This window comes from Cottoperca gobio, unplaced genomic scaffold (assembly GCF_900634415.1).
Source record: "Cottoperca gobio unplaced genomic scaffold, fCotGob3.1 fCotGob3_219arrow_ctg1, whole genome shotgun sequence".
NCBI classification, from domain to species: Eukaryota; Metazoa; Chordata; class Actinopteri; order Perciformes; family Bovichtidae; genus Cottoperca; species Cottoperca gobio.
In genome coordinates, this window is record NW_021166852.1 from 27,384 (window position 1) to 53,192 (window position 25,809).

Below are 25,809 nucleotides of genomic sequence, written 5' to 3' on the forward strand. Positions count from 1 at the left end.
ACTACCTACCTGTTGTTACCTACCTACCTGTGACCTGTTGTTACCTACCTACCTGTCACCTGTTATTACCTACCTGTCACCTGTTGTTACCTACCTACCTGTCACCTGTTATTACCTACCTGTCACCTGTTGTTACCTACCTACCTGTCACCTGTTATTACCTACATGTCACCTGTTGTTACCTACTTACATGTCACCTGTTGTTACCTACCTACATGTCACCTGTTGTTACATACCTGCTTGTCACCTGCTGATATTTACCTGCCTGTCACCTGCTATTAGCTACCTACATGTTACCTGTTGTTAACTATCTACCTGTCACCTGTTGTTACCTACCTACCTGTTGTTACCTACCTACATGTCACCTGTTATTACCTACCTGTCACCTGTTATTACCTATATGTCACCTGTTGTTACCTACCTGTCACCTGTTGTTACCTACCTGTCACCTGTTATTACCTACATGTCACCTGTTGTTACCTACCTACCTGTTGTTACCTACCTACCTGTCACCTGTTGTTAACTATCTACCTGTTGTTACCTACCTACTTGTCACCTGTTGTTACCTACCTACCTGTCACCTGTTATTACCTACCTGTCACCTGTTGTTACCTACCTACCTGTCACCTGTGTCACCTGTTAGTACCTACCTGTCACCTGTTGTTACCTACCTACCTGTCACTTGTTATTACCTACCTGTCACCTGTTGTTACCTACCTACCTGTCACCTGTTATTACCTACATGTCACCTGTTGTTACCTACCTACCTGTTACCTGTTGTTACTTACATGTCATCTGTTGTTATTACCTACCTGTCACCTGTTGTTACCTACCTGTCACCTGTTATTACCTACATGTCACCTGTTATTACCTACCTGTCACCTGTTGTTACCTACATGTCACCTGTTGTTACCTACCTACCTGTCACCTGTTATTACCTACATGTCACCTGTTATTACCTACCTGTCACCTGTTGTTACCTACATGTCACCTGTTGTTACCTACCTACCTGTCACCTGTTATTACCTACATGTCACCTGTTGTTACCTACCTACCTGTTGTTACCTACCTACCTGTCACCTGTTGTTAACTATCTACCTGTCACCTGTTGTTAACTACCTACCTGTTGTTACCTACCTACCTGTGACCTGTTGTTACCTACCTACCTGTCACCTGTTATTACCTACCTGTCACCTGTTGTTACCTACCTACCTGTCACCTGTTATTACCTACCTGTCACCTGTTGTTACCTACCTACCTGTCACCTGTTATTACCTACATGTCACCTGTTGTTACCTACTTACATGTCACCTGTTGTTACCTACCTACATGTCACCTGTTGTTACATACCTGCTTGTCACCTGCTGATATTTACCTGCCTGTCACCTGCTATTAGCTACCTACATGTTACCTGTTGTTAACTATCTACCTGTCACCTGTTGTTACCTACCTACCTGTTGTTACCTACCTACATGTCACCTGTTATTACCTACCTGTCACCTGTTATTACCTATATGTCACCTGTTGTTACCTACCTGTCACCTGTTGTTACCTACCTGTCACCTGTTATTACCTACATGTCACCTGTTGTTACCTACATACCTGTTGTTACCTACCTACCTGTCACCTGTTGTTAACTATCTACCTGTTGTTACCTACCTACTTGTCACCTGTTGTTACCTACCTACCTGTCACCTGTTATTACCTACCTGTCACCTGTTGTTACCTACCTACCTGTCACCTGTTATTACCTACCTGTCACCTGTTGTTACCTACCTACCTGTCACTTGTTATTACCTACCTGTCACCTGTTGTTACCTACCTACCTGTCACCTGTTATTACCTACATGTCACCTGTTGTTACCTACCTACCTGTTACCTGTTGTTACTTACATGTCATCTGTTGTTATTACCTACCTGTCACCTGTTGTTACCTACCTGTCACCTGTTATTACTTACATGTCACCTGTTGTTAACTATCTACCTGTCATCTGTTGTTACCTACCTACCTGTCACCTGTTGTTACTTACATGTCACCTGTTGTTACCTACTTGTCACCTGTTATTACCTACATGTCACCTGTTGTTACCTACCTACCTGTTGTTACCTACCTACCTGTCACCTGTTGTTACTTACATGTCACCTGTTGTTAACTATCTACCTGTCATCTGTTGTTACCTACCTACCTGTCACCTGTTGTTACCTACCTGTCACCTGTTGTTACCTACTTGTCACCTGTTATTACCTACGTGTCACCTGTTGTTACCTACCTACCTGTTGTTACCTACCTACCTGTCACCTGTTATTACTTACCTGTCACCTGTTGTTAACGACCTACCTGTTGTTACCTACCTACCTGTCACCTGTTGTTACCTACCTACCTGTTGTTAACGACCTACCTGTCACCTGTTGTTACCTACATGTCACCTGTTGTTACCTACCTACATGTCACCTGTTGTTACCTACCTGGACTGTCTGATTGCCGGCCTCCTGCTCTTCTGACTAGTCGCCTGCATTCCTTACCTGAAGCCTACGTGGTCAACCTGCCGCCCATCAGCTCCGCCAGGGTTCATTCATGAGGTCATATATTTGTTTGTTTGTTTGTTAGTTTATTCGTTCATTCGTCTCTCAGTAAATACAGTCGGACTCAGACAACTTTGTAGTTTATTGAAACTTTCCATTGAATAAACACAGGGGGAGGCATCTCCATAGCAACAAGTCACACACACACATCATCATCATCGTCACTGTCAACACCGTCGCCATGGTTACTGATGCATCACACAGGAAGTCACATCACAGAGCCAGAGAGGAGAGTCACGAAGAAGAACGAGAAAGGGAGAAAGAAAATAAATAAAGATAAAAACAGAAGAAGAAAGTGAGAAAGAAAATAAACAAGTAAAGAGTGATGAAGAGAAAAAAGAAAAGAAGAGGAATGGAGGTATTTACACACACACACACACACACACACACACACACACACACACACACACACACACACACACACACACACACACACACACACACACACTTGTACAGGAGTTACAATACGAGCAGGAAACATGTCACCATGCGGAGGTACATACCGACTTCACTGTCCCGAAAAACAAAAGAAAGAAGAAGCATCAAGTTGTTTTTTCAGACCCGGAAACTTTTACAAAAAAACAGCTCACGGCTGCTGCTGATTGGCTGAGAGCCGAGAAGAAGAAGAAAAACGTCCGTCTGAAGGTTCAAAGTCAAACACAAGAACTCATCTGTTTTCTCCATGTTTTTAGGAATGAAATGTTCATATGTAAATGAGGCATTATGTAACGCTAACCTTTGGTGAACTCTACAAACACAAACACACAAAGTTAGTGAAATAAACTAAATGTGAAATTAGATGTTTTGTTGCTTGAGTTGTGTTTTAGGAAGCAAATCAAAAAGGATAATTAAAAATAATAACAATAAATAATAATGATAATTAATAATAATAATAATAATAATAATAATAATAATAATAATAGTCATTAATAATAAAAAACAATTCATGATGATAATAGTTGTAATAATTAATAATATTACTAATGGTATTCAGACGGACGTTTGTGCAGCAAGCGCTCCTCCACAGTCTCTGCAGCAGGAATGTTAATCAAACACACAAACAGTGCAAACTGTAATGACGAGGAGCCATTTTGGATCCAGTGTCCAGCCGCCGTCACCACGAGCGGGCGTCCAGACTGGGCTCACTGAGCAACATCACTTCCTGTGTTGATATTTACATGCAGCAAGACAAACGTTGAACAGCTGGGAAGTGATGTTGTGATTTGATCGGTGTGAACCCGGTCTGCACTGCTCCGTCGTGATTGGCTGGTGTAGATCCAGGGGCGGGGCATACAGCGAGGGGCGGGGCAGGTCATTGGTTTAATAGGAAACATGAAACAGCTGATCTATATATTATCTGTTCAAAGTGATATCTATACAACACAAACATACATTCTCTCCACAGATTATTTAATATGAATAACTCTTATCAACATCATCACTCAGAAGTTTATCTATAACTCTTTTTTATCATTTACACATCGATTCATTATAGTGAACATCTAAACCCCCCCCCCTCTTTTAACCCCCCCACCACCCGTTAACTTTGCAGACAGACAAGAGTGTTGCATTGTGGGTAGGTTGCAGGCGACCCACTGTTGGTTCACTCCGACATTTTCTGTGAAGGAAAGACAAACTCAGAGTAAAAGATAAACCTGGTCAGAGGAGATCAGCTGTGACACACACACACACACACACACACACACACACACACACACACACACTGCACACATGCACACACACACACACACACACACACACACACATTCACAGCTGCTCTGAGTCTGAACATGAAGATAAAGAAAGTTCATTCAGTTCATTCATGAGTGACTCACCTGCTTCCTGTCCGCTCACATCTGATTAGAGAAGGAGGTGGGCGCCCCCTGCTGGCCGTAGCCCTGCCCAAACTCTGGATCCTGCTGGAGACATCAAACAACAACATGAGTACACATACTGCAGTACACTAACATTATGAGTACACAGTACTGCAGTACACTAACATTATGAGTACACATACTGCAGTACACTAACAACATGAGTACACATACTGCAGTACACTAACAACATGAGTACACATACTGCAGTACACTAACAGCATGATTACACAGTACAGCAGTACACTAACGACATGAGTACACAATATTGCAGTACACTAACAACATGATTACACAGTACTGCAGTACACTAAAGACATGATTACACAGTACTGCAGTACACTAACGACATGATTACACAGTACTGCAGTGCACTAACAATATGAGTACACAGTACTGCAATACACTAACAACATGAGTACACATACTGCAGTACACTAACAACATGATTACACATACTGCAGTACACTAACGACATGATTAAACAGTACTGCAGTACACTAACATTATGATTACACAGTATTGCAGTACACTAACGACATGAGTACACAGTACTGCAGTACACTAACGACATGAGAACACACACTGCAGTACACTAACAACATGAGTACACATACTACAGTACACTAACGACGTGAGTACACGTACTGCAGTACACTAACGACATGAGTACACATACTGCAGTACACATACTGCAGTACACTAACGACGTGAGTACACAAACTGCAGTACACTAACGACATGAATACACAGTACTGCAGTACACTAACGACATGATTAAACAGTACTGCAGTACACTAACGACATGATTAAACAGTACTGCAGTACACTAACAACATGTGTACACATACTGCAGTACACTAACAACATGTGTACACATACTGCAGTACACTAACAACATGATTACACAGTACTGCAGTACACTAATGGCATGAGTACACAATACTGCAGTACACTAACGACATGAGTACACAGTACTGCAGTACACTAACGACATGAGTACACATACTGCAGTACACTAACAACATGAGTACACAGTACTGCAGTACACTAACGACATGAGTACACAATACTGCAGTACACTAACATTATGATTACACAGTATTGCAGTACACTAACGACATGAGTACACAGTACTGCAGTACACTAACATTATGAGTACACAGTACTGCAATACACTAACGACATAAGAACACACACTGCAGTACACTAACAACATGAGTACACATACTACAGTACACTAACGACGTGAGTACACAAACTGCAGTACACTAACGACATGAATACACAGTACTGCAGTACACTAACGACATGATTAAACAGTACTGCAGTACACTAACAACATGTGTACACATACTGCAGTACACTAACAACATGTGTACACATACTGCAGTACACTAACAACATGATTACACAGTACTGCAGTACACTAACGGCATGAGTAAACAGTACTGCAGTACACTAATGACATGAGTACACAATACTGCAGTACACTAACAACGTGAGTACACAGTACTGCAGTACACTAACAACATGAGTACATATACTGCAGTACATTAACGACATGAGTACACAGTACTGCAGTACACTAACGACATGAGTACACATACTGCAGTACACTAACGACATGAGTACACATACTGCAGTACACTAACGACATGAGTACACATACTGCAGTACACTAACAACATGAGTAGACAGTACTGCAGTGCACTAACGACATGAGTACACGTACTGCAGTACACTAACGACATGAGTACACAGTACTGCAGTACACTAACAACATGAATACACACACTGCAGTCAACTAACAACATGTGTACACAGTACTGCAGTACACTAACGACATGAGTACACATACTGCAGTACACTAACATTATGATTACACAGTATTGCAGTACACTAACGACATGAGTACACAGTACTGCAGTACACTAACATTATGAGTACACAGTACTGCAATACACTAACGACATGAGAACACACACTGCAGTACACTAACAACATGAGTACACATACTACAGTACACTAACGACGTGAGTACACAAACTGCAGTACACTAACGACATGATTAAACAGTACTGCAGTACACTAACAACATGTGTACACATACTGCAGTACACTAACAACATGTGTACACATACTGCAGTACACTAACATTATGATTACACAGTATTGCAGTACACTAACGACATGAGTACACAGTACTGCAGTACACTAACATTATGAGTACACAGTACTGCAATACACTAACAACATGAATACACACACTGCAGTCAACTAACAACATGTGTACACAGTACTGCAGTACACTAACGACATGAGTACACATACTGCAGTACACTAACGACATGAGTACACATACTGCAGTACACTAACAACATGAGTACACAGTACTGCAGTACACTAACATGAGTACACATACTGCAGTACACTAACAACATGAGTACACATACTGCAGTACACTAACAACATGAGTACACATACTGTAGTACACTAACAACATGAGTACACATACTGCAGTACACTAACAACATGAGTACACATACTGTAGTACACTAACAACATGAGTACATCATCCTGTATAGTTATGATCACCTGGTTGTATCCCTGCTGGCTGTACTCGGGTTGGTACCCCCCCTGGTTGCTGGCGTACGGGTCTTGTTCGTACGCCCCCGGCTGGCCGTAAGCTTCAGGTGCAGCAGGTTTCTCCTGCGGAGGTGGAGGTCGCATGAAGGGAGCGATGATGCCCGTCTCCTTAAAGACGAACCAGAGGTTCCCCACCCACAGGATCAGGTTAATGAATCCAAAAGCCTGAAAGACAAAGAGGAGGGTCACAGTTACACAGAGAGTCAATATTGATACCTGAGTTACAATACTAACATTATTTTTACTTTGAGGAACTTATTATTCTTCAAAACCCGTTTTTCATTTAATAAAATAAGTTTTCAGATTCAGACTGTACAGTCACCACGGCCCCTGGCAGACCAGCACACCAAGAACAGACTGTTCCACCACTGTTGTGCAATTATCACTGCCATGTATATTCACTTTTACAACTTTTTATCAACCACTTTGTACTTATACTACTTTTATTCTATTTTATTCTATTTAATTATTGTGTACTTGCCACTTTACTTTCTTATTCTTTTGCCGTAACGAGGTAAATTTCCCCATTGTGGGACTAATACATTTTGTTATATTTATATTATAATAAAGGATTTTTGATTCTGATTTTAAACGTCTGAACACAAGCAGGCAAATAAGAACTGTGACCAAAGTCTAAACCTGTAAAATAAAGATTTAAACCAGGAACTATGTGATCGCAGAAACAGCAAACCAGACGATGAATCTGACATTCAACGGGTGTTTGGGGGGGGGGGGTCTATTACTTCTGAAGCATGACGCAGTTCTGCTAAATAAAATAAACACTTAACACTTAATGAAGAGCTGGAGCTCACAACTTGAGTAAATTATAATGGAATCTGATGGTTGGTTCTTCTGGATGGAAGTCTTTTAACAATGTGTAACGCTGACAATACAGATGATAAGTTAAGATGTGATTATCCTGAAGGACACCTAGTAAAGTTTGTAAATGTATAAACTGGTCTGTTTGGCCCCTGATGACACGTGGAGGTGTTTATGATTCCAGATGTTTTTCTTTCTTTTTGAACAATTTGTAGAAAAAACATGTTCATATTTCTCAAAGTAAGGTACATAAAGGTATAAGTTTGGTGTTGGTGCTGAAACTCTGGTGTCACCACAACTATCCACAGAAACGCTGCCTCTCTTAGGGTAGGACAGGATCGTAGCTCCTATAGAAGCGTTGTGACTGTCAGGACGACATGCAGCCTGTGCTAAACACTAACTGGTGTCTCTGTGACATGAACGCTGAAATATAATGGCTGAAACTCAAACCGTGTGATGACAAATATTAGTGAGTATATATGGATTGCCAAGGGGGTTACTTTTGAATTTGATGGACGTGCTACATGCTATGTTCAGTTATGACTTGTCCCTAACCTCGCCAGGTATAGTTAAGATTGATGAAGTTATTATGAATTTAAACTCTCTATGAGGTAGGACACAGCCGTGAGTTTAGGGATTCTGTAACAGGAAGATTTTTCCTCTTTTTAACTTTATTTAAGATATTTTTGGTCGTCGGGCTCACTGGAGGTCTTACCACGGAGGTGTTGAGTCCAGACATGACCGGGTCGTGGACTTCACGGCACTGGTTCCCCTCAGCGTCGCAGGCAGCGATCAGCGTGATCACTTTGTTCGGGTCAGTCGCCGTCTTCACGTCAGACAGACCTTTAGCCCAGGCCGCCGAACTCACGAGCCACATGAAGGCAAATACTGCGGTCACACCCAGGTCCTACACACACACAAACACAGTTATAGAGACGTTTCCCAGAGGTCGGCGGCGGCGGCGTCCTCTCGTGGACTTACGATCAGCGGACCCTTGTTGTTCTCCTTGTACTTCTCGAAAAAGAAGACGTAGATGCTGAGAGCCGCCGTGGCGTAGAGGAAGGCAAAGACGCCAATGGTGACGAAGAACTCGGCCGAGGAGGAATAGTCGCCAACAAGAAAGAGGCGCTCTGTGTCCCCGAACTTACAGGTGGGGGCGTCGAAATACACCTGGTGGAGTCTGAGATAGGGACGGGAAGTTTATGAACAAATTACGAGCCGGTGACGTGACCACGGCTTTTCTGTTTTAAAATAAAGTGAATATATATTATAGTTTACACAAAGACTTCTAAATCTACGTAGTAAGATGAAGAGATATGTTAAGATAAGATGAGAATATTAAATAAGATAAGAACTGAGCCTGACCAGCTCGGCCTGAAATGTCCATGACGGGCCACCGAAGAGGGTTAGCTCGTTAGCTTAATGCGGCCTCAGGACAAACTGCATCTCTTTTTGTTTTTGTTTTGTTATTTCACAGGTTCAATGTCATCATCTTTGGTCACAGAAGTCCTTTTGACCCTTTTTTGTCTCGATCAACAAACTCTAAATATCAGATGGCATAATAATAATAAACTTTAATAATATAGCACCTTTCACACAAGAAATTGAGCACAAAATACACAAATAATGAACATAAAAACAGGGATAGAATGCTATAATTAATTGAAAATAAGTTTGAAAATAAAACGCACTTGATAAAATAGTAAAAATAAGATTAAAAAAATAGTCATAATTTATAACAAGAAGAAGAACAAGAGAGAAGAGAAGAGAGAGAAGAGAGAGAGAAGAGAGAGAGAGAAGGAGAGAGAAGAAGAGAGGGGGAGGGGAGGGAGAGAGAGAAAGAGAAGAGAGAGAGAAGAGAGAGAGAGAGAGAGAGAAGAGAGAGAGAGAGAGAAGAGCAAGAGAGAGGAAGAGAGAAAGAGAGAGGAAAGAGAGAAGAGAGAGAGAGAGAGAGGGAAGGAGAGGTGAGCGAGGAGGATAGAGAAGCAGGGGAGAGATCGATATATAGATGCTAGATATCAGAAGATCTTCGTCATCTATCTCTTCTATTCTCTCTCTATACTCTTCTCTATTCTATTCCTCTGTTCTCTCTCTCCTCTGTTCTCTCTCTTCTCCTCTGTCTCTCTCTCTCCTCGCTCCTCTGTTCTCTCTCTCTCTCTCTCTCTCTCATCTCTCTCTCTCTCTCTCTCGCACTCTCTCAGTGCATGCTGGGAGTTTGTCTGAGCTTGTGCTTTTGATTCTTTTTTTTAATTCTTAAAAAATAATAATAAGTTAATAATGGGTGTTAATTTAACTTAATTTTACTGGTGATAGTTTGGTATAGTTGATTTTCGGTGCGTTTGGGTGTGGTGTTTGAGGTGTGTGCGGGGTTTTCTCTTGCCGGTGTCTCGCCGGTCGACGTCAGACGCCATGGTAAATGAAGAATTCTCCAAGCTTACGAGGAAGGACGGCATTAAGATTTCTGCCGGTTTCCCATGTAGCGTGGAGGATATTGGTTTAGCTGTGAGGGATAAGGTCGGATACAGCAGTATTAGATCACTGGCACGGATGAACGGCGCTGTTGTCATTTTCCTGGACCAGCTAGAGAAGGTGAACCGCGTCATTGAGAAAGGTATCGTGGTGAACGATTTGTTTGTGCAGATAATGCCTCTCACGCAACCCGCAACCAAAGTTGTTATTTCTAACGTCCCTCCGTTCATAACCGATGAGTTTCTCAGCAGAGAGCTGTCCAGACACGGAAAAGTTGTTTCTCCGGTGAAAGATATTCTGTCTGGATGTAAGTCTCAGTTACTTAAACATGTAGTGTCTCACCATAGACAGGTATATATGATACTTAATAACCGGGATGTGGAGCTCAACCTCCGCTTCCATATTAGAGTAGATGATTATGATTATGTGACTTTTGCCACCGCATCGGGCATGAAATGTTTTGGTTGCGGAGAGGAGGGACACACCGCAAGAGCCTGTCCGAGGCGCGGGGACACAGCTCCATCTGGTCCTGGAGGGGCGGCGGCTTCTGCGGGGGATCTCCACCGGCCGCTCCGGTTGTCCGACCTGGCACACGAGGTGTGTGGTGTTAATTTAAGTGGTGTGGGGAAAAATAATGGGGGAAAAAATGACCAATATATTCTAGGTGAAGTAGGAGGAAGTGAGGTCGAAAATAACAAGGAGGGAGAAGAGGTGCAGGTAGAGGAGGAAGGTGGTTTGGGAGGAGAGCAGGCAGAGGTGACAGGAGAGGTGCAGGTAAAGATAGCAGAAAAAGAAAGGGTTACATGGAGTGAGCAGGTAGAGGAAGCGGAGATGGAGGAGGAAGAGGCAGCAGCATCACTGAAGACAGCAAAAGCTTGCTACTAAACGTAGGAGAATTAAGCCAAAGCAGAGCATCCAGCGTCCCAGAATGCTCTGAGGCAGCTGGTCCACTCCCATGGTCTGGTGGATGGATGATGAATGATGCTTGCAGATGATGGATAATATACATGGTCTCACATTAGGGAGAATATGATTTCCTCAGCCAGGTCATTTTAATATTTTTAAAACGTGCAGCATTATCCCGGCTGGTTTTACAAATCATTCTTTGCTTTTATGTAATGTTTTTATTAGAAAGGTTAAGCCAATAAGTGGATATTGACATTTGAACTCATTTTAGATAGGTCCTTATTTAGTGTTTTTAGACAGAGTAAGAGTGATTTTAGCAGTCTTAGGCAGTGGTGGGACCATGGTAAGACTGAAATAAAAATGGTTTGTCAATAGCACACCCTCAATGTCACACAAGACATCACCAGATCTATGAAAGACCTGGAGGGTGATATAATAAAAGGTAAAATCAGTGCATCCACAGGAGATCGAGGAAATATTGAAATCCTCAAAGTTAAGACAATGGCATTAGCCAACCTGCTCGACGTTAAAGTACAGGGTGCACTGGTCCGGTCCCGGTTTCAAAACGCCACCGAGATGGATGCTCCCTCTAGCTTCTTCTTCGGTCTGGAGAAAAATAATGGACAGAAGAGGGTAATCCACTCACTTCTCTCAGACACAGGGCATGAAATAACGAAACCAAGCCAGATAAGAAGGCGAGCTGTGCGTTTTTATTCTTCCCTCTACTCCAATGAGTATGAGGGAGATGAAACACTCCTCGGAGGGTTCTGTGATGCACTACCTCAGGTCTCAGAGGAGACCAACTCACAGCTAGAGGGGCCGTTGACTGTGTGGGAGCTGCAGGTAGCTTTACAGGGCTTGCAGGGACGCCGAGCTCCTGGCATCGACAGCCTCTCAGTCGAGTTTTTTAAAGCCTTCTGGGACATTTTAGCAAATGATCTTTTAGATGTTTTTAATGAAAGCCTGGCCTCTTGTTCCATGCCGATGTCCTGCCGCACAGCCATAATAACACTTCTGCCTAAGAAGGGAAACCCGCAGGACATCGGTAATTGGCGTCCTGTGTCTTTGCTGTGTGTGTGGATTACAAGCTTCTGTCCAAGTCCCTGGCCACCAGGCTGGGGGGGGGGGGGGGGTCAGGTCATATACCGGGACCAGACCTACTGTGTGCCCGGCAGGTCCATGGTAGACAATGTCTAATTAATTTGGGATGTTTTGGAGGTCGCCAGCTCATTGGGCATTAATATTGGTCTGATTTCTCTAGATCAGGAAAAGGCTTTTGACCGGGTTGAACACATATTCCTCTGGAAAGTGATGGAGAAGTTTGAGTTCAGCCCTGGATTCATAGCTAAAATCAAGGTGTTGTGCAGTGAAGTTGAGAGTGTGGTGAAGTTCAATGGTAGTCTGTGTGGATCCTTTTAGAGTGTGTAGAGGGGTCCGGCAGAGCTGTGCTCTGTCAGGAATGCTCTCCCTTGAACCTCTTCTCAGAAAAATACGCTGCAACCTACAGGGTCTGCTTTTACCTGGTCTTAGTAGCAGCATTGTTTTATCAGCTTATGCGGATGATGTCATTGTTGTCATCGGAAGCCAGAAGGAACCAGATATTTAAACCAATATTGTAAAAGATTTTAGCCCGGCATCGGCAGCCAGGATAAATTGGAAGAAAAGTGAAGCCCTCACTGTCGAGTGGCGTGGCGGTCTCCCAGTTCTTCTCCAGAGCCTCACCTGGAGAAAAGATGGAATAAAATATCTAGGTGTGTTTTTGGGAAAAGAAAATATAGTCCAGAAGAACTGGGAGAATATCACTGAAAAGATTGAGGGAAAGATTTCCAAATGGAAATGGCTGCTCCCTCAGATGTCTTTTAAAGGTAGGGTTTTAGTTTTAAACAACCTTGTGGCGTCCCAACTGTGGCACCGTCTGACCTGTGTGGACCCTCACTCAGGCCTTTTAGCTAAAATACAGAAATAAATGGTAGATTGTTTTTGGGATGGTCTACACTGGGTGCCACAAGGTGTGCTGTATTTATCCAGAGAGGAGGGGGGATAGGGCCTAGTCCACCTGGCAAGCCGAACAGCCACTTTTAGACTGCAGTTTTTACAGAAATATCTTACCGGTCCGGCTGATTTGGTGTGGAGAAACGTGGCCACCTGTATCCTCAGACGCGTGAGTAAGCTGGGGCTGGATACTGCTCTGTTTTTAACTGATTCAAAATTGTTAAGGGTAAGTGATCTGCCTCTGTTTTATCAGGGTGTTTTTAAGTGTTGGGTCCTTTTTGACCATAAAAGGTGCCCTAAGTCTGACTCTCTGCACTGGTTGTTGATGAAGCCTCTAATTCACAGGGCCAGACTGGACATCAGCAGCAGCAACACACCCGGCCTGATGGTGGCGCTGTGCAGGTCAAGGACCCTGTGCTTGCAACAGCTGGTGGATGCAGTGGGGCCGGCGCTGAACGATGCCCGGGCCCTGGGCTCTCTGCTGGGTCTAACCTCTGTCCGGATGGCTCAAAGGATCCCGCCGCTCTGGAGCCAGAGACTCTCTGGAGAGGAGAGGAGCCTCCTCATCAAATACAGCCAGAGAAAGACTGATCCAGACCCAGCAGACCCATTCCTGGAAATCTACCTGAGCCCAGGGCTGGGAGAACTGACCGGCCCCCTGCCGGTCGCGGCAAAACTGTCGCTGCACAGAGCAGACAAAACAACTTTCTATGCGAACTGTGTAAAAAGCATCAACGGAAAAGGCCTGTGCAGCAGACCCTCCAATGTGTGGAGCAATAGACTAGGTGGAGAAAGCGGACCGGACCCACAGTGGAGGATTTTATACAAACCTCCCCTCAAAAAGCGGACTGCCAACCTTCAGTGGAGAATTTTACATGGTGCTATCGCCTCAAATGCCTTTATCTCTGTTATTAATCTTGCTGTTTTAAATAATTGTCCGTTTTGTAATCTACGTGGGACTGTCTTCCACGTTTTCCACGAGTGTAAGAGACTCACGGGTTTCTTCTCTCTTTTAACATTGTTTTTTAGTCTCTTTGATGTTATTTTTACTGAGAGTGTCTTTATCATGGGAGCTGCCTACACAAAAGGTAACAAAGAAAAGTAGCAGCTCCTAAACTTCCTCTCAGGAGAAGCCAAAATGGCCATCTACATAAGTAGAAAGAACAGAGTAGAAAACAGAGAAGGGCAGGAGGCAAAAGCAGTGTGGCTGTTTAATATTAGAGCAAGACTCTGGCTTGAGTTCAGGTTTTATAAACATATGGAGACATAGACACTTTTAAACAAAGTTGGTGTTTTAAAAATATTATCTGTTCTGTCAGTGATGACGAATTACACTTTGCACAAGTTTTTATTGGATAGTTTTTTATTATTTTTCTGTTAGCCCTTTTAAACACAAGCCTATGCAAACCCCTGTTCTGGGGCGTGGCATGATTCGGGAGTGGCCCGTCTTGGCCTGTGGTGTTGTTTCGTGCACGGCTGGGTGTTTCTTTGCTGTATTTCTGAGGATCCGTTGATTTGATCATTTGGTGTTCCGGCTGTTCATTTGAATGTTTTTGGTTTTTGGTTGTTTTCCTTTTTCCCCTTCTTGGAATGGTTTTTGTGTTGCTGCATCGGGTTAGCACACGTGGGTCGGGGTGGCTCGTGAGGGCCGGGTGTGATGGAGGTGGAGAGAGGACGTGCTATGATAATGATATTGTTTGGGATAGTTGTTTTGGCAGTGATTTGGATCGGGTGGTGCATTTGACGTTTGGGATCTTTGCTTGTCGCTGTGTCACACTCGCACATAGCATGCATCATTCGGCTGGTGATGGCTGGTGTGTGTGGATGGGTGGGGGGACTAGTGGAGGTTTCAGATGTTAGATGTATTGTTTGGTTCGGATCGCTGCTGGGATAATTGTTTTTGATGGTGTTGTTGTTGTGCTGTGTATTTTTTTTTCATTTTTGTCGAACTGGGAGCACATGGGTCATTTTTTGGGCTGTGTGTGTGGACCTGGTGTGGTGGTGCGGGAACTGTTCTGGTCCGTGGATTGAAGGGGGGGAGGGAGGGTAGTGATTTGTGGTGATCGAGAACGGGATATTTGATGAATGATTGGAATATTGACTGATGGAATGAGTTGATTTCCAGGGGTGTGGCGGGGAGACACTCACACGAGGTGGCTTTGTGGGTCGATGCGAGTCATTTTTGACCCATGTTGTGCCATAGAAGGGTAGTGATACAAAAATAATTTTTTATGATTTTTGTTTTGTGATGATAAAGGGTTAAATGTGTATATTTGTATTCTTTGTTTTAAGCACTTTATTTGATAAGAATTTGTACAAATGAAAAATATGTAAATAAAGTGTTTGTTTTTTTTAAATCTCCTCTCTCTCTCTCTCTCTCTCTCTCTCTCTCTCTCTGTAAGCTTTCATGGTCCCTAAATGTTACTGACTCCTCATCTGATTTGGTAATTGTAATTTGTGATATTGGGCTGTATAAACAAAGTTGGATTGAGATTATCAGAGTGCTGTACCGACCTGAATGGATACTCAAACTCGACCTCTATACTCAGGTCGCTGTCTGTCCGGTTCTTACACTCCACCGCCATCTGGAACATCCCAGAATAACTGCCACAGGTGGAGAAGGCAAAGATGGCGAAAAACTGGAAAGAGGAAGAAATGCATTTTATCTTATCAAGGTAAACGTGTATGTTATGCTTTAAATGCTTAAAAACACCAAGATGTACAAAGTGTCTTAAAACTGGATAAACGGTCAGCTTATGAAGCTTCTGGCTACAAACACAACACTGACGCTGCTCAAAGGGGAGACGACGCCATGACAGGAGAGAGAGGAAACGTTACCTTCAGGGACATTACACATGTCTCTGTCTCACTACATATACAACACAGAACTGATGACACCATGACAGGTGAGAGAGGAAACGTTACCTTCAGGGACATTACACATGTCTCTGTCTCACTACATATACAACACAGGACTGATGACACCATGACAGGAGAGAGAGGAAACGTTACCTTCAGGGACATCACACATGTCTCTGTCTCACTACATATACAACACAGGACTGATGACACCATGACAGGTGAGAGAGGAAACGTTACCTTCAGGAACATTACACATGTCTCTGTCTCACTACATATACAACACAGGACTGATGACACCATGACAGGAGAGAGAGTAAAAAATATTTTTTAACCAAATTAAATATTAATTCGTGACATCTGAGATGGACTGACGCAAAGTGGAAAAGTGTGCTGTGGTCTGATGAGTCCACATTTCAAATTGTTTTTGAAAATCATGGACGTCGTGTCCTCCACGCTAAAGGGGAAAAGGACCATCCAGATTGTTATCAGCGCAAAGTTCAAAAGCCAGCATCTGTGATGGTATGGGGGGGTGTTAGTGCCCATGGCATGGGTTTTTGCACATCTGTGAAGGCACCATTAATGCTGAAAGGTACATACAGGTTTTGGAGCAACATATGCTGCCATCCTGTTGGATCCTGTTTGAGGACTTCAGCTTCGCCTTCAACACCATCATCCCAGCTCTGCTACAAGACAAGCTCTCCCAGCTGAGCGTGCCTGACTCCACCTGCAGGTGGATCACATACTTCCTGTCTGACAGGAGACAGCACGTGAAGCTGGGGAAACATGTCTCTGACTTCAGAACCATCAGCACCGGATCCCCCCAAGGCTGCGTTCTTTCTCCTCTGCTCTTCTCCTTGTACACCAACAGCTGCACCTCCAGTCACCAATCTGTCAAGCTCCTGAAGTTTGCGGACGGCACCACCCTCATCGGACTCATCTCTGGTGGGGATGAGTCGGTCTACAGATGGAAGATTGACCGACTGGTGACCTGTTGCAGTGTGAACCACTTGGAGCTCAACGCTCTAAAGACAGTGGAGATGATAGTGGACTTCAGGAAGAGCCCAGTCACACCTGCCCCAATCACCCTGCGTGGCTCCCCTGTGGACTCTGTGGAGTCCTTACGCTTCCAGGGCACCATCATCGCCCAGGACCTGAAGTGGGAGCTGAACATCAGCAGCACAGCAGAGGATGTACTTCCTGCGGCAGTTGAGGAACTTCAACCTGCCAAAGACGATGATGGTGCACTTCTACACTGCCATCATCGAATCCATCCTCACCTCCTCCATCACCATCTGGTACGCTGCTGCCACTGACCGGGACAAGGGACTGGGACTGCAGCGTGTCATTCGCTCTGCGGAGAAGGTGATCAGCTGCAATCTGCCATCCCTCCAGGACCTGCACGCCTCCAGGACCCGGAAGCGTGCAGGTAAGGTTGCAGCAGACCCCTCCCACCCTGGACAAAGACTTTCTGAGTCACTTCCATTCGGAAGGAGGCTGCGGTCTATCAGGACCAAAACCTCACGCCATATGAACAGCTTCTTCCTCTCTGCAGTTGACCTCATCAACAAGGCCAGAGACCCCCACTGACACTGTCTCTCCCTCCCTCCTGTCATTTGTGATCACACATCTGTACCCTACAAACTCTACCTCATCCTCCGTATGTGGGAACCTTTGCACATTCCTCTGAGTATTTTACAACCCTTTTAATTGTAATTTAATTATACTGTACATATTTTTCATTACATTCTGTACATTCTTTTTTCTATATTTATATTCTTCTGTATTTGCTCTTATTTTTAATTTTTAATTTCTTCTACTGTGTTTATGTTTGCACCTTTACACACCAAAGCAAATTCCTTGTATGTGAAAACCTGCTTGGCAATAAACCAAATTCTGATTCTAATTCTGATTCTGATCCAAGCGACGTCTTTTTCAGGGACGTCCCTGCTTATTTCAGCAAGACAATGCCATGCCCCATTCTGCACGTGTTACAACAGCGTGGCTTCGTAGTGAAAGAGTGCGGGTACTAGACTGGCCTGCCTGCAGTCCAGACCTGTCTCCAATTGAAAATGTGTGGCGCATTATGAAGCGCAAAATACGGCAACGGAGACCCCGGACTGTTGAGCAACTGAAGTCTTACATCAAGCAAGAATGGGAAAGAATTCCACCTACAAAGCTTAAACAATTAGTGTCCTCAGTTCCCAAATGTTTATTGAGTGTTGTTAAAAGGAAAGGTGATGTAACACAGTGGTAGACATGCTTCTGTCCCAGCTTTTTTGGAACGTGTTGCAGGCATCAAATTCAAAATGAGTGAATATTTGCAAAGAAAACATAAAGTTTATCAGTTTGAACATTAAATATCTTGTCTTTGTAGTGTATTCAATTGAATATAGGTCGAAAAGGATTTGCAAGTCATTGTATTCTGTTTTTATTTACGTTTTACACAACGTCCCAACTTCATTGGAATTGGGGTTTGTTCATTCATATTGCATTTTTTCCAGAAATTCTTATTGTATTTCGGTTTTTGTATATTTATCTTTCTTGTACACATTCTTTGATTTTATAATAGTTTTTTTTATAATATTTCTCCCTTTTTCAAAATATTTGCTCTTATTTTACATTTTACATTTAAATGTCTCTTTCTGTGTTTATGTATACACCATAATACACAACGTACTTGACAATAAACCGGATTCTGATTCTGATTCTATTGATTCAAGTAGCTGAATTACTTTTTTGCCAAGTTTTACGTAGTTAACTAACAAAACTACAAACAATTTTGGGCCATAAAATTAAAAGGAAAGTCCCATTGTATTTAGACTGATGAGTGTTTAAGTTGTTCGTACTGTGTAAAGAAAGAAGACTTAACTTGTTAAGATTAAACAACAGATGTTATAAAACTGAAGAGTGAGAAACAAGGAATTTCTTTTACAGCGGCGCAAAGTCGGTCAAATGGTTTGAAAAAGTGAAAGTAAAAACATTTTAGTTTAGTTTTAGTTTTTGCTTGCATGTGACTTTTATATTATAATTTGTTACATTTTGTATCACTAGTACATTGTCAATTTGATTGATTTTTTACAAAGTTTGAACTACTAAATTTCTCCTTCGGGTAGCTTTACTTTACTTTAACTTTATCTTGCAGTGTGAAGTTGCTTTGAAGCAGCTTTTCTGCTCATGTTGAATATTGTGAGGTTTATCCGGAGCTGAAGGTTTATTGTGGAGAAGTTTAGGAAGAACAGCAACATGTCGTCTGCATAAAGACTGATCTTTTTTTTCATCTGAAATGTTTGGATTATTATTATTATTATTATTATTATTATTATTATTATTATTATTATTATACTATTGTATATATTGTAATATTTTGAACATTTATTGTTTTATGTATTAGTACAATGTCCACAATTTGTATTTAACTTTTCTTTGTATGTATATATATTCTTTTTTTATTCAAAAATGGAGCAACTTTAACAAAATCCAATTTCCCCTGCGAATCAATAAACTATTTTCTGATTTTGATTCTGATATTAAAAAAAAATGTGTACCTTTACACATCAGTGTGCTGTGTTTTCTGTCCTGTGGATATTTTTAAATGTGTCTCCATCAGTCATTTCCCTCAGACAGAGGGACGTCTCTGGCCAACAGTTTGTCTAACATGTAAAACAGTTGTAGTTATATATATATATATATATATATATATATAGTTATTCTGTGATGAACTCACCCATTGTAAGGCCTTAATGAAGCCCAGAGGAACCTTCAGCACCCTGAACTGACCCTGGGCCACCAACTGCAGACACACAGAGGCTCAATGTTATAACATATAATAATAACATTTATTTAAACACTATTAAAAACAACGTTACAAAGTGCTTCACAACAGAATAAATAAACTCAGTTAAAATAACACAAAAACAAAATAAAAAACTCAACATTAATATAAGAGAAAAACAATCCAAATAATGATAATAATAAAACTGATAGAAACAACTATGATAGTAAAAAATACTAATAATTGATCAATTAAATACATTAAATTAGTAAATCAATGATGAACATAAAATGGTGCGCAAGCATTAATTATTTTTATTCTTTTAAAGACAAGTTTTGAGAAGTGATTGAAAAGAATTCAGCAGCAAAATATAAATATATATAAACACTCATTTTGGAAACATTTATTATTCCATCGAGGAATATTCCTTCAAAACGTAAAGAGCAGATCTCGGCAGGATGTTAATGTCAGTGGAAATGATTTTAATATAAAACAAACATTCAGTCTGTTGTTCCTACGTCTGTTTCTGAAACCAGACTCCACTAAGCCAATAAACTAATCAGTGCACAAACTGTAAATATATCATAAACATCACACTGTCCATTAAAACAAAGTAAATTGCAGTAATATTATAGTAATATATTGCAGGAATATTATAGTAATATATTGCAGTAATATTATAGTAATATATTGCAGTAATATTATAGTAATATATTGCAGTAATATTATAGTAATATATTGCCGTAATATTATAGTAATATATTGTAGTAATATTATAGTAATATATTGCAGTAATATTATAGTAATATATTGCAGTAATATTATAGTAATATATTGCAGTAATATTATAGTAGTATATTGCAGTAATATTATAGTAGTATATTGCAGTAATATTATAGTAATATATTGCAGTAATATTATAGTAATATATTGTAGTAATATTATAGTAGTATATTGCAGTAATATTATAATAGTATATTGCAGTAATATTATAGTAATATATTGTAGTAATATTATAGTAGTATATTGCAGTAATATTATAATAGTATATTGCAGTAATATTATAGTAATATATTGCAGTAATATTATAGTAATATATTGCAGTAATATTATAGTAATATATTGCAGTAATATTATAGTAGTATATTGCAGTAATATTATAGTAGTATATTGCAGTAATATTATAGTAGTATATTGCAGTAATATTATAGTAATATATTGTAGTAATATTATAGTAGTATATTGCAGTAATATTATAGTAGTATATTGCAGTAATATTATAGTATATATTGCAGTAATATTATAGTAATATATTGCAGTAATATTATAGTAATATATTGCAGTAATATTATAGTAATATATTGCAGTAATATTATAGTAATATATTGCAGTAATATTATAGTAATATATTGCAGTAATATTATAGTAGTATATTGCAGTAATATTATAGTAATATATTGCAGTGATATTATAGTAATATATTGCAGTAATATTATAGTAATATATTGCAGTGATATTATAGTAATATATTGCAGTGATATTATAGTAATATATTGCAGTAATATTATAGTAGTATATTGCAGTAATATTATAATAGTATATTGCAGTAATATTATAGTAATATATTGCAGTAATATTATAGTAATATATTGCAGTAATATTATTGTAATATATTGCAGTAATATTATAGTAGTATATTGCAGTAATATTATAGTAGTATATTGCAGTAATATTATAGTAGTATATTGCAGTAATATTATAGTAGTATATTGTAGTAATATTGTAGTAGTATATTGCAGTAATATTATAGTAGTATATTGCAGTAATATTATAGTAATATATTGCAGTAATATTATAGTAATATATTGCAGTAATATTATAGTAATATATTGCAGTAATATTATAGTAGTATATTGCAGTAATATTATAGTAGTATATTGCAGTAATATTATAGTAATATATTGCAGTAATATTATAGTAATATATTGCAGTAATATTATTGTAATATATTGCAGTAATATTATAGTAGTATATTGCAGTAATATTATAGTAGTATATTGCAGTAATATTATAGTAGTATATTGCAGTAATATTATAGTAGTATATTGTAGTAATATTGTAGTAGTATATTGCAGTAATATTATAGTAGTATATTGCAGTAATATTATAGTAATATATTGCAGTAATATTATAGTAATATATTGCAGTAATATTATAGTAATATATTGCAGTAATATTATAGTAGTATATTGCAGTAATATTATAGTAGTATATTGCAGTAATATTATAGTAATATATTGCAGTAATATTATAGTAATATATTGCCGTAATATTATAGTAATATATTGTAGTAATATTATAGTAATATATTGCAGTAATATTATAGTAATATATTGCAGTAATATTATAGTAATATATTGCAGTAATATTATTGTAATATATTGCAGTAATATTATAGTAGTATATTGCAGTAATATTATAGTAATATATTGCAGTAATATTATAGTAATATATTGCAGTAATATATATGTAATATATTGCAGTAATATTATAGTAATATATTGCAGTAATATTATAGTAATATATTGCAGTAATATTATAGTAGTATATTGCAGTAATATTATAGTAATATATTGCAGTAATATTATAGTAATATATTGCAGTAATATTATAGTAGTATATTGCAGTAATATTATAGTAGTATATATTGCAGTAATATTATAGTAATATATGCAGTAATATTATAGTAGTATATTGCAGTAATATATAGTAGTATATTGCAGTAATATTATAGTAATATATTGCAGTAATATTATAGTAGTATATTGCAGTAATATTATAGTAGTATATTGCAGTAATATTATAGTAATATATTGCAGTATATTATAGTAGTATATTGCAGTAATATTATAGTAGTATATTGCAGTAATATTATAGTAATATATTGCAGTAATATTATAGTAATATATTGCAGTAATATTATAGAAATATATTGCAGTAATATTATAGTAGTATACTGCAGTAATATTATAATAGTATATTGCAGTAATATTATAGTAATATATTGCAGTAATATTATAGTAATATATTGCAGTAATATTATAGTAGTATACTGCAGTAATATTATAATAGTATATTGCAGTAATATTATAGTAATATATTGCAGTAATATTATAGTAATATATTGCAGTAATACTGTAGTATTTGAGGAATCTTTAGCGCAGTTTTTTCTGTCCGTCTCCATCTCACGGTGCAGCTGAGGAGGAGCAGGTGAACCCGGGTAGAACCGGGTGAAATAAGGCGGCTGAGAAACAGAGAATCTGTAGACCCGCAACAACAACATCAGCAGCACAGAGGAAATCCTCATCTAGCTGCCATTTTACACACACACACACACACAAGCACACGCACATGCACACGCAAGCACACGCACATGCACACACACAAGCACACGCACATGCACAGACACACACACACACACACACACGCACAAACACAAACACACAAGCACACCTACACACACACTCACAAGCGCACACACGCATACACACTCACACACAGGAGGAAGATCGTGTCATCACGCAGCTGAAATGTTGAATGTTTGTGTTTTTGTGTTTTTTCTCCTGCAGGCAGTGCGCAGGGCTGAAACCCCCACATCCTCCTCCCTAAAACCTCCTGCAGTCAAACATCAGCTGACCATCCCATAATAATCTGATCATTAATGCCATCATTATTGTCGTTAATAATCACATGTTACACATCTATGACGACGGAAACAGGATTCTGTATAAATATTATTGCTATATAGAATACATCTGTACTCAGATTACTCTCCGGTTATTACTCATGAACAGTATCACTCTATATCTCCGCGCTGCGGCCCGACACAGATGCTCCACCGGGAGACGCGAATCCCCGGCGGGCCGCCCCGACACCCAACACGAACACACCCCGAGCAGCGAGCACGACACGGCGGAGACAAGAGAGAAAACGCGAAGAAGAAAAAGATGTAAAACATAAAGATGGTGTTTGTACCTGATTCACCACGTCCATCCTGCAGAGAGGAGAGAGCAGAGAGACGAGATGGAGGAGGAGCGAGGGGGGAGGAGGAGGGAGGGGCTGGAGGGGGGGGCTGCTTCTGCATCATTTATTTTTGATTTACTATGAATTTGTATTCAGCAACTCAGAGACAATAATTAATAACAAAAGCAGAAGAGATATAAGCGTTAGTAATAACAATATTAATAATATTGAAGATAATAACAAATAATATTATTATAACAATGATGATAATAATATTGATAATAAAAAGAAAGATAATACTGATATGATGATGAATGTGTGAGGAAATCTATCTATAAATCTATTTATATATATTTAGATGAAGTATCAGAAGTTAAAATACTTTATTACACATTATATTGTTATGCTTTTGCTGTTGTTTTGTCATTGCTGCAGGTGTTGGTCTGCATACATTCATATATATACATATATATATACATATATATATATATATATATATATATATATACATACATATATATATATGTATATATATATATGTATATATACATATATGTATATATATACATATATATATATATATATACAGTATATCTCAAAAGTGAGTACACCCTTTAGATTTTTGCAAATATTCTGTTATATCCTTTCAGGGGATAACATTATCCTACTGAAACTTTGATATAACTTAAAGTAGTCAGTGTGCTGCTTGAATAACAGTATAGATTTATTGTCCTTTGAAAATTACTCAGTACACAGCTGTTAATGTCTAAACAGCTGGCAACAAAAGTGAGTACACCCCATAGTGAACATGTCCTAATTGTGCCCAATGATGTTGTTTTCCCGCCCTGGTGTCATGTGACTCGTTAGTGTTACAAGGATTCAGGTGTAAATGATAAGCAGGGCTGTTAAATTTGGTGTTTTGGGCACAATTCTCTCTGAATGCTGGACAACATGGCACCTCATGGCAAGGAACTCTCTGAGCGGCTGAAAAAAAGGATTATTGCGCTTCACAAAGATGGCCTTGGCTATAAGAAGATTGCCAACACCATGAAAATGAGTTGCAGCACAGTGGCTAAGATCATACAGCGGTTTTCCAGGACAGGTTCCACTCGGAACAGGCCTCGCCAGGGTCGACCAAAGAAGTTGAGTCCACGTGCTCAGCGTCATATCCAGAGGTTGGTTTCCAAAAATAGACGTGCGAGTGCTTCCAGCATTGCTGCAGAGGTTGCAGAAGTGGGATGTCAGCCTGTCAGTGCCCAGACCATACGCCGCACACTGCATCAAATCGGTTTGTATGGCCGTCGCCCCAGACAGAAGCCCCTTCTGAAACCGATGCATAAGAAAGCCCGCAAACAGTTTGCTGAAGACAATGAATCCAAGAACATGAGTTACTGGAACCATGTCCTGTGGTCTGATGAGACCAAAATAAACCTGTTTGGGTCAGATGGTGTCCGGCGTGTGTGGCGGCACCCTGGTGAGGAGTACCAAGACAAATGTGTTTTGCCTACAGTCAAGCATGGTGGTGGCAGCATCATGGTCTGGGGCTGCATGAGTGCTGCCGGCACTGGGGAGCTGCATTTCATTGAGGGACACATGAATTCCAATATATACTGTGACATCCTGCAGCAGAGCATGATCCCCTCTCTTCGGAAACTGGGCCGTAGGGCAGTTTTCCAACATGATAATGACCCTAAACACACCTCCAAGATGACAACGGCCTTGCTGAAGAAGCTGAAGGTTAAGGTGATGGACTGGCCAAGTATGTCTCCAGACCTAAACCCAATTGAGCACATGTGGGGCATCCTCAAGAGGAAGGTGGAGGAGTGCAAGGTGTCCAACATCCGTGCGCTCCGTGATGTC

General features: G+C 40.0%; 1 protein-coding gene across 2 annotated transcripts; it reads right to left on the minus strand.

Annotated features, from left to right (window-relative positions):
- Positions 1–4,418: 4,418 nt before the first annotated feature.
- Positions 4,419–24,050, minus strand: LOC115004905 (synaptophysin-like). 2 transcript variants are annotated; one of them, XM_029426636.1, is made up of 7 exons: positions 23,962–24,050; positions 19,879–19,944; positions 15,807–15,931; positions 8,907–9,105; positions 8,641–8,832; positions 7,056–7,271; positions 4,419–4,502 (listed from the first exon to the last, which is right to left on the minus strand). In XM_029426636.1, exons 1-7 carry the CDS (start codon positions 23,977–23,979, stop codon positions 4,434–4,436), a joined length of 885 nt encoding a protein of 294 aa, XP_029282496.1. In that variant the 5' UTR covers positions 23,980–24,050; the 3' UTR covers positions 4,419–4,433. The 2 variants fall into 2 exon arrangements, with proteins under 2 accessions (XP_029282496.1, XP_029282497.1); XM_029426637.1 differs by having other exon boundaries at positions 4,419–4,499; positions 23,962–23,979.
- Positions 24,051–25,809: the final 1,759 nt, after the last annotated feature.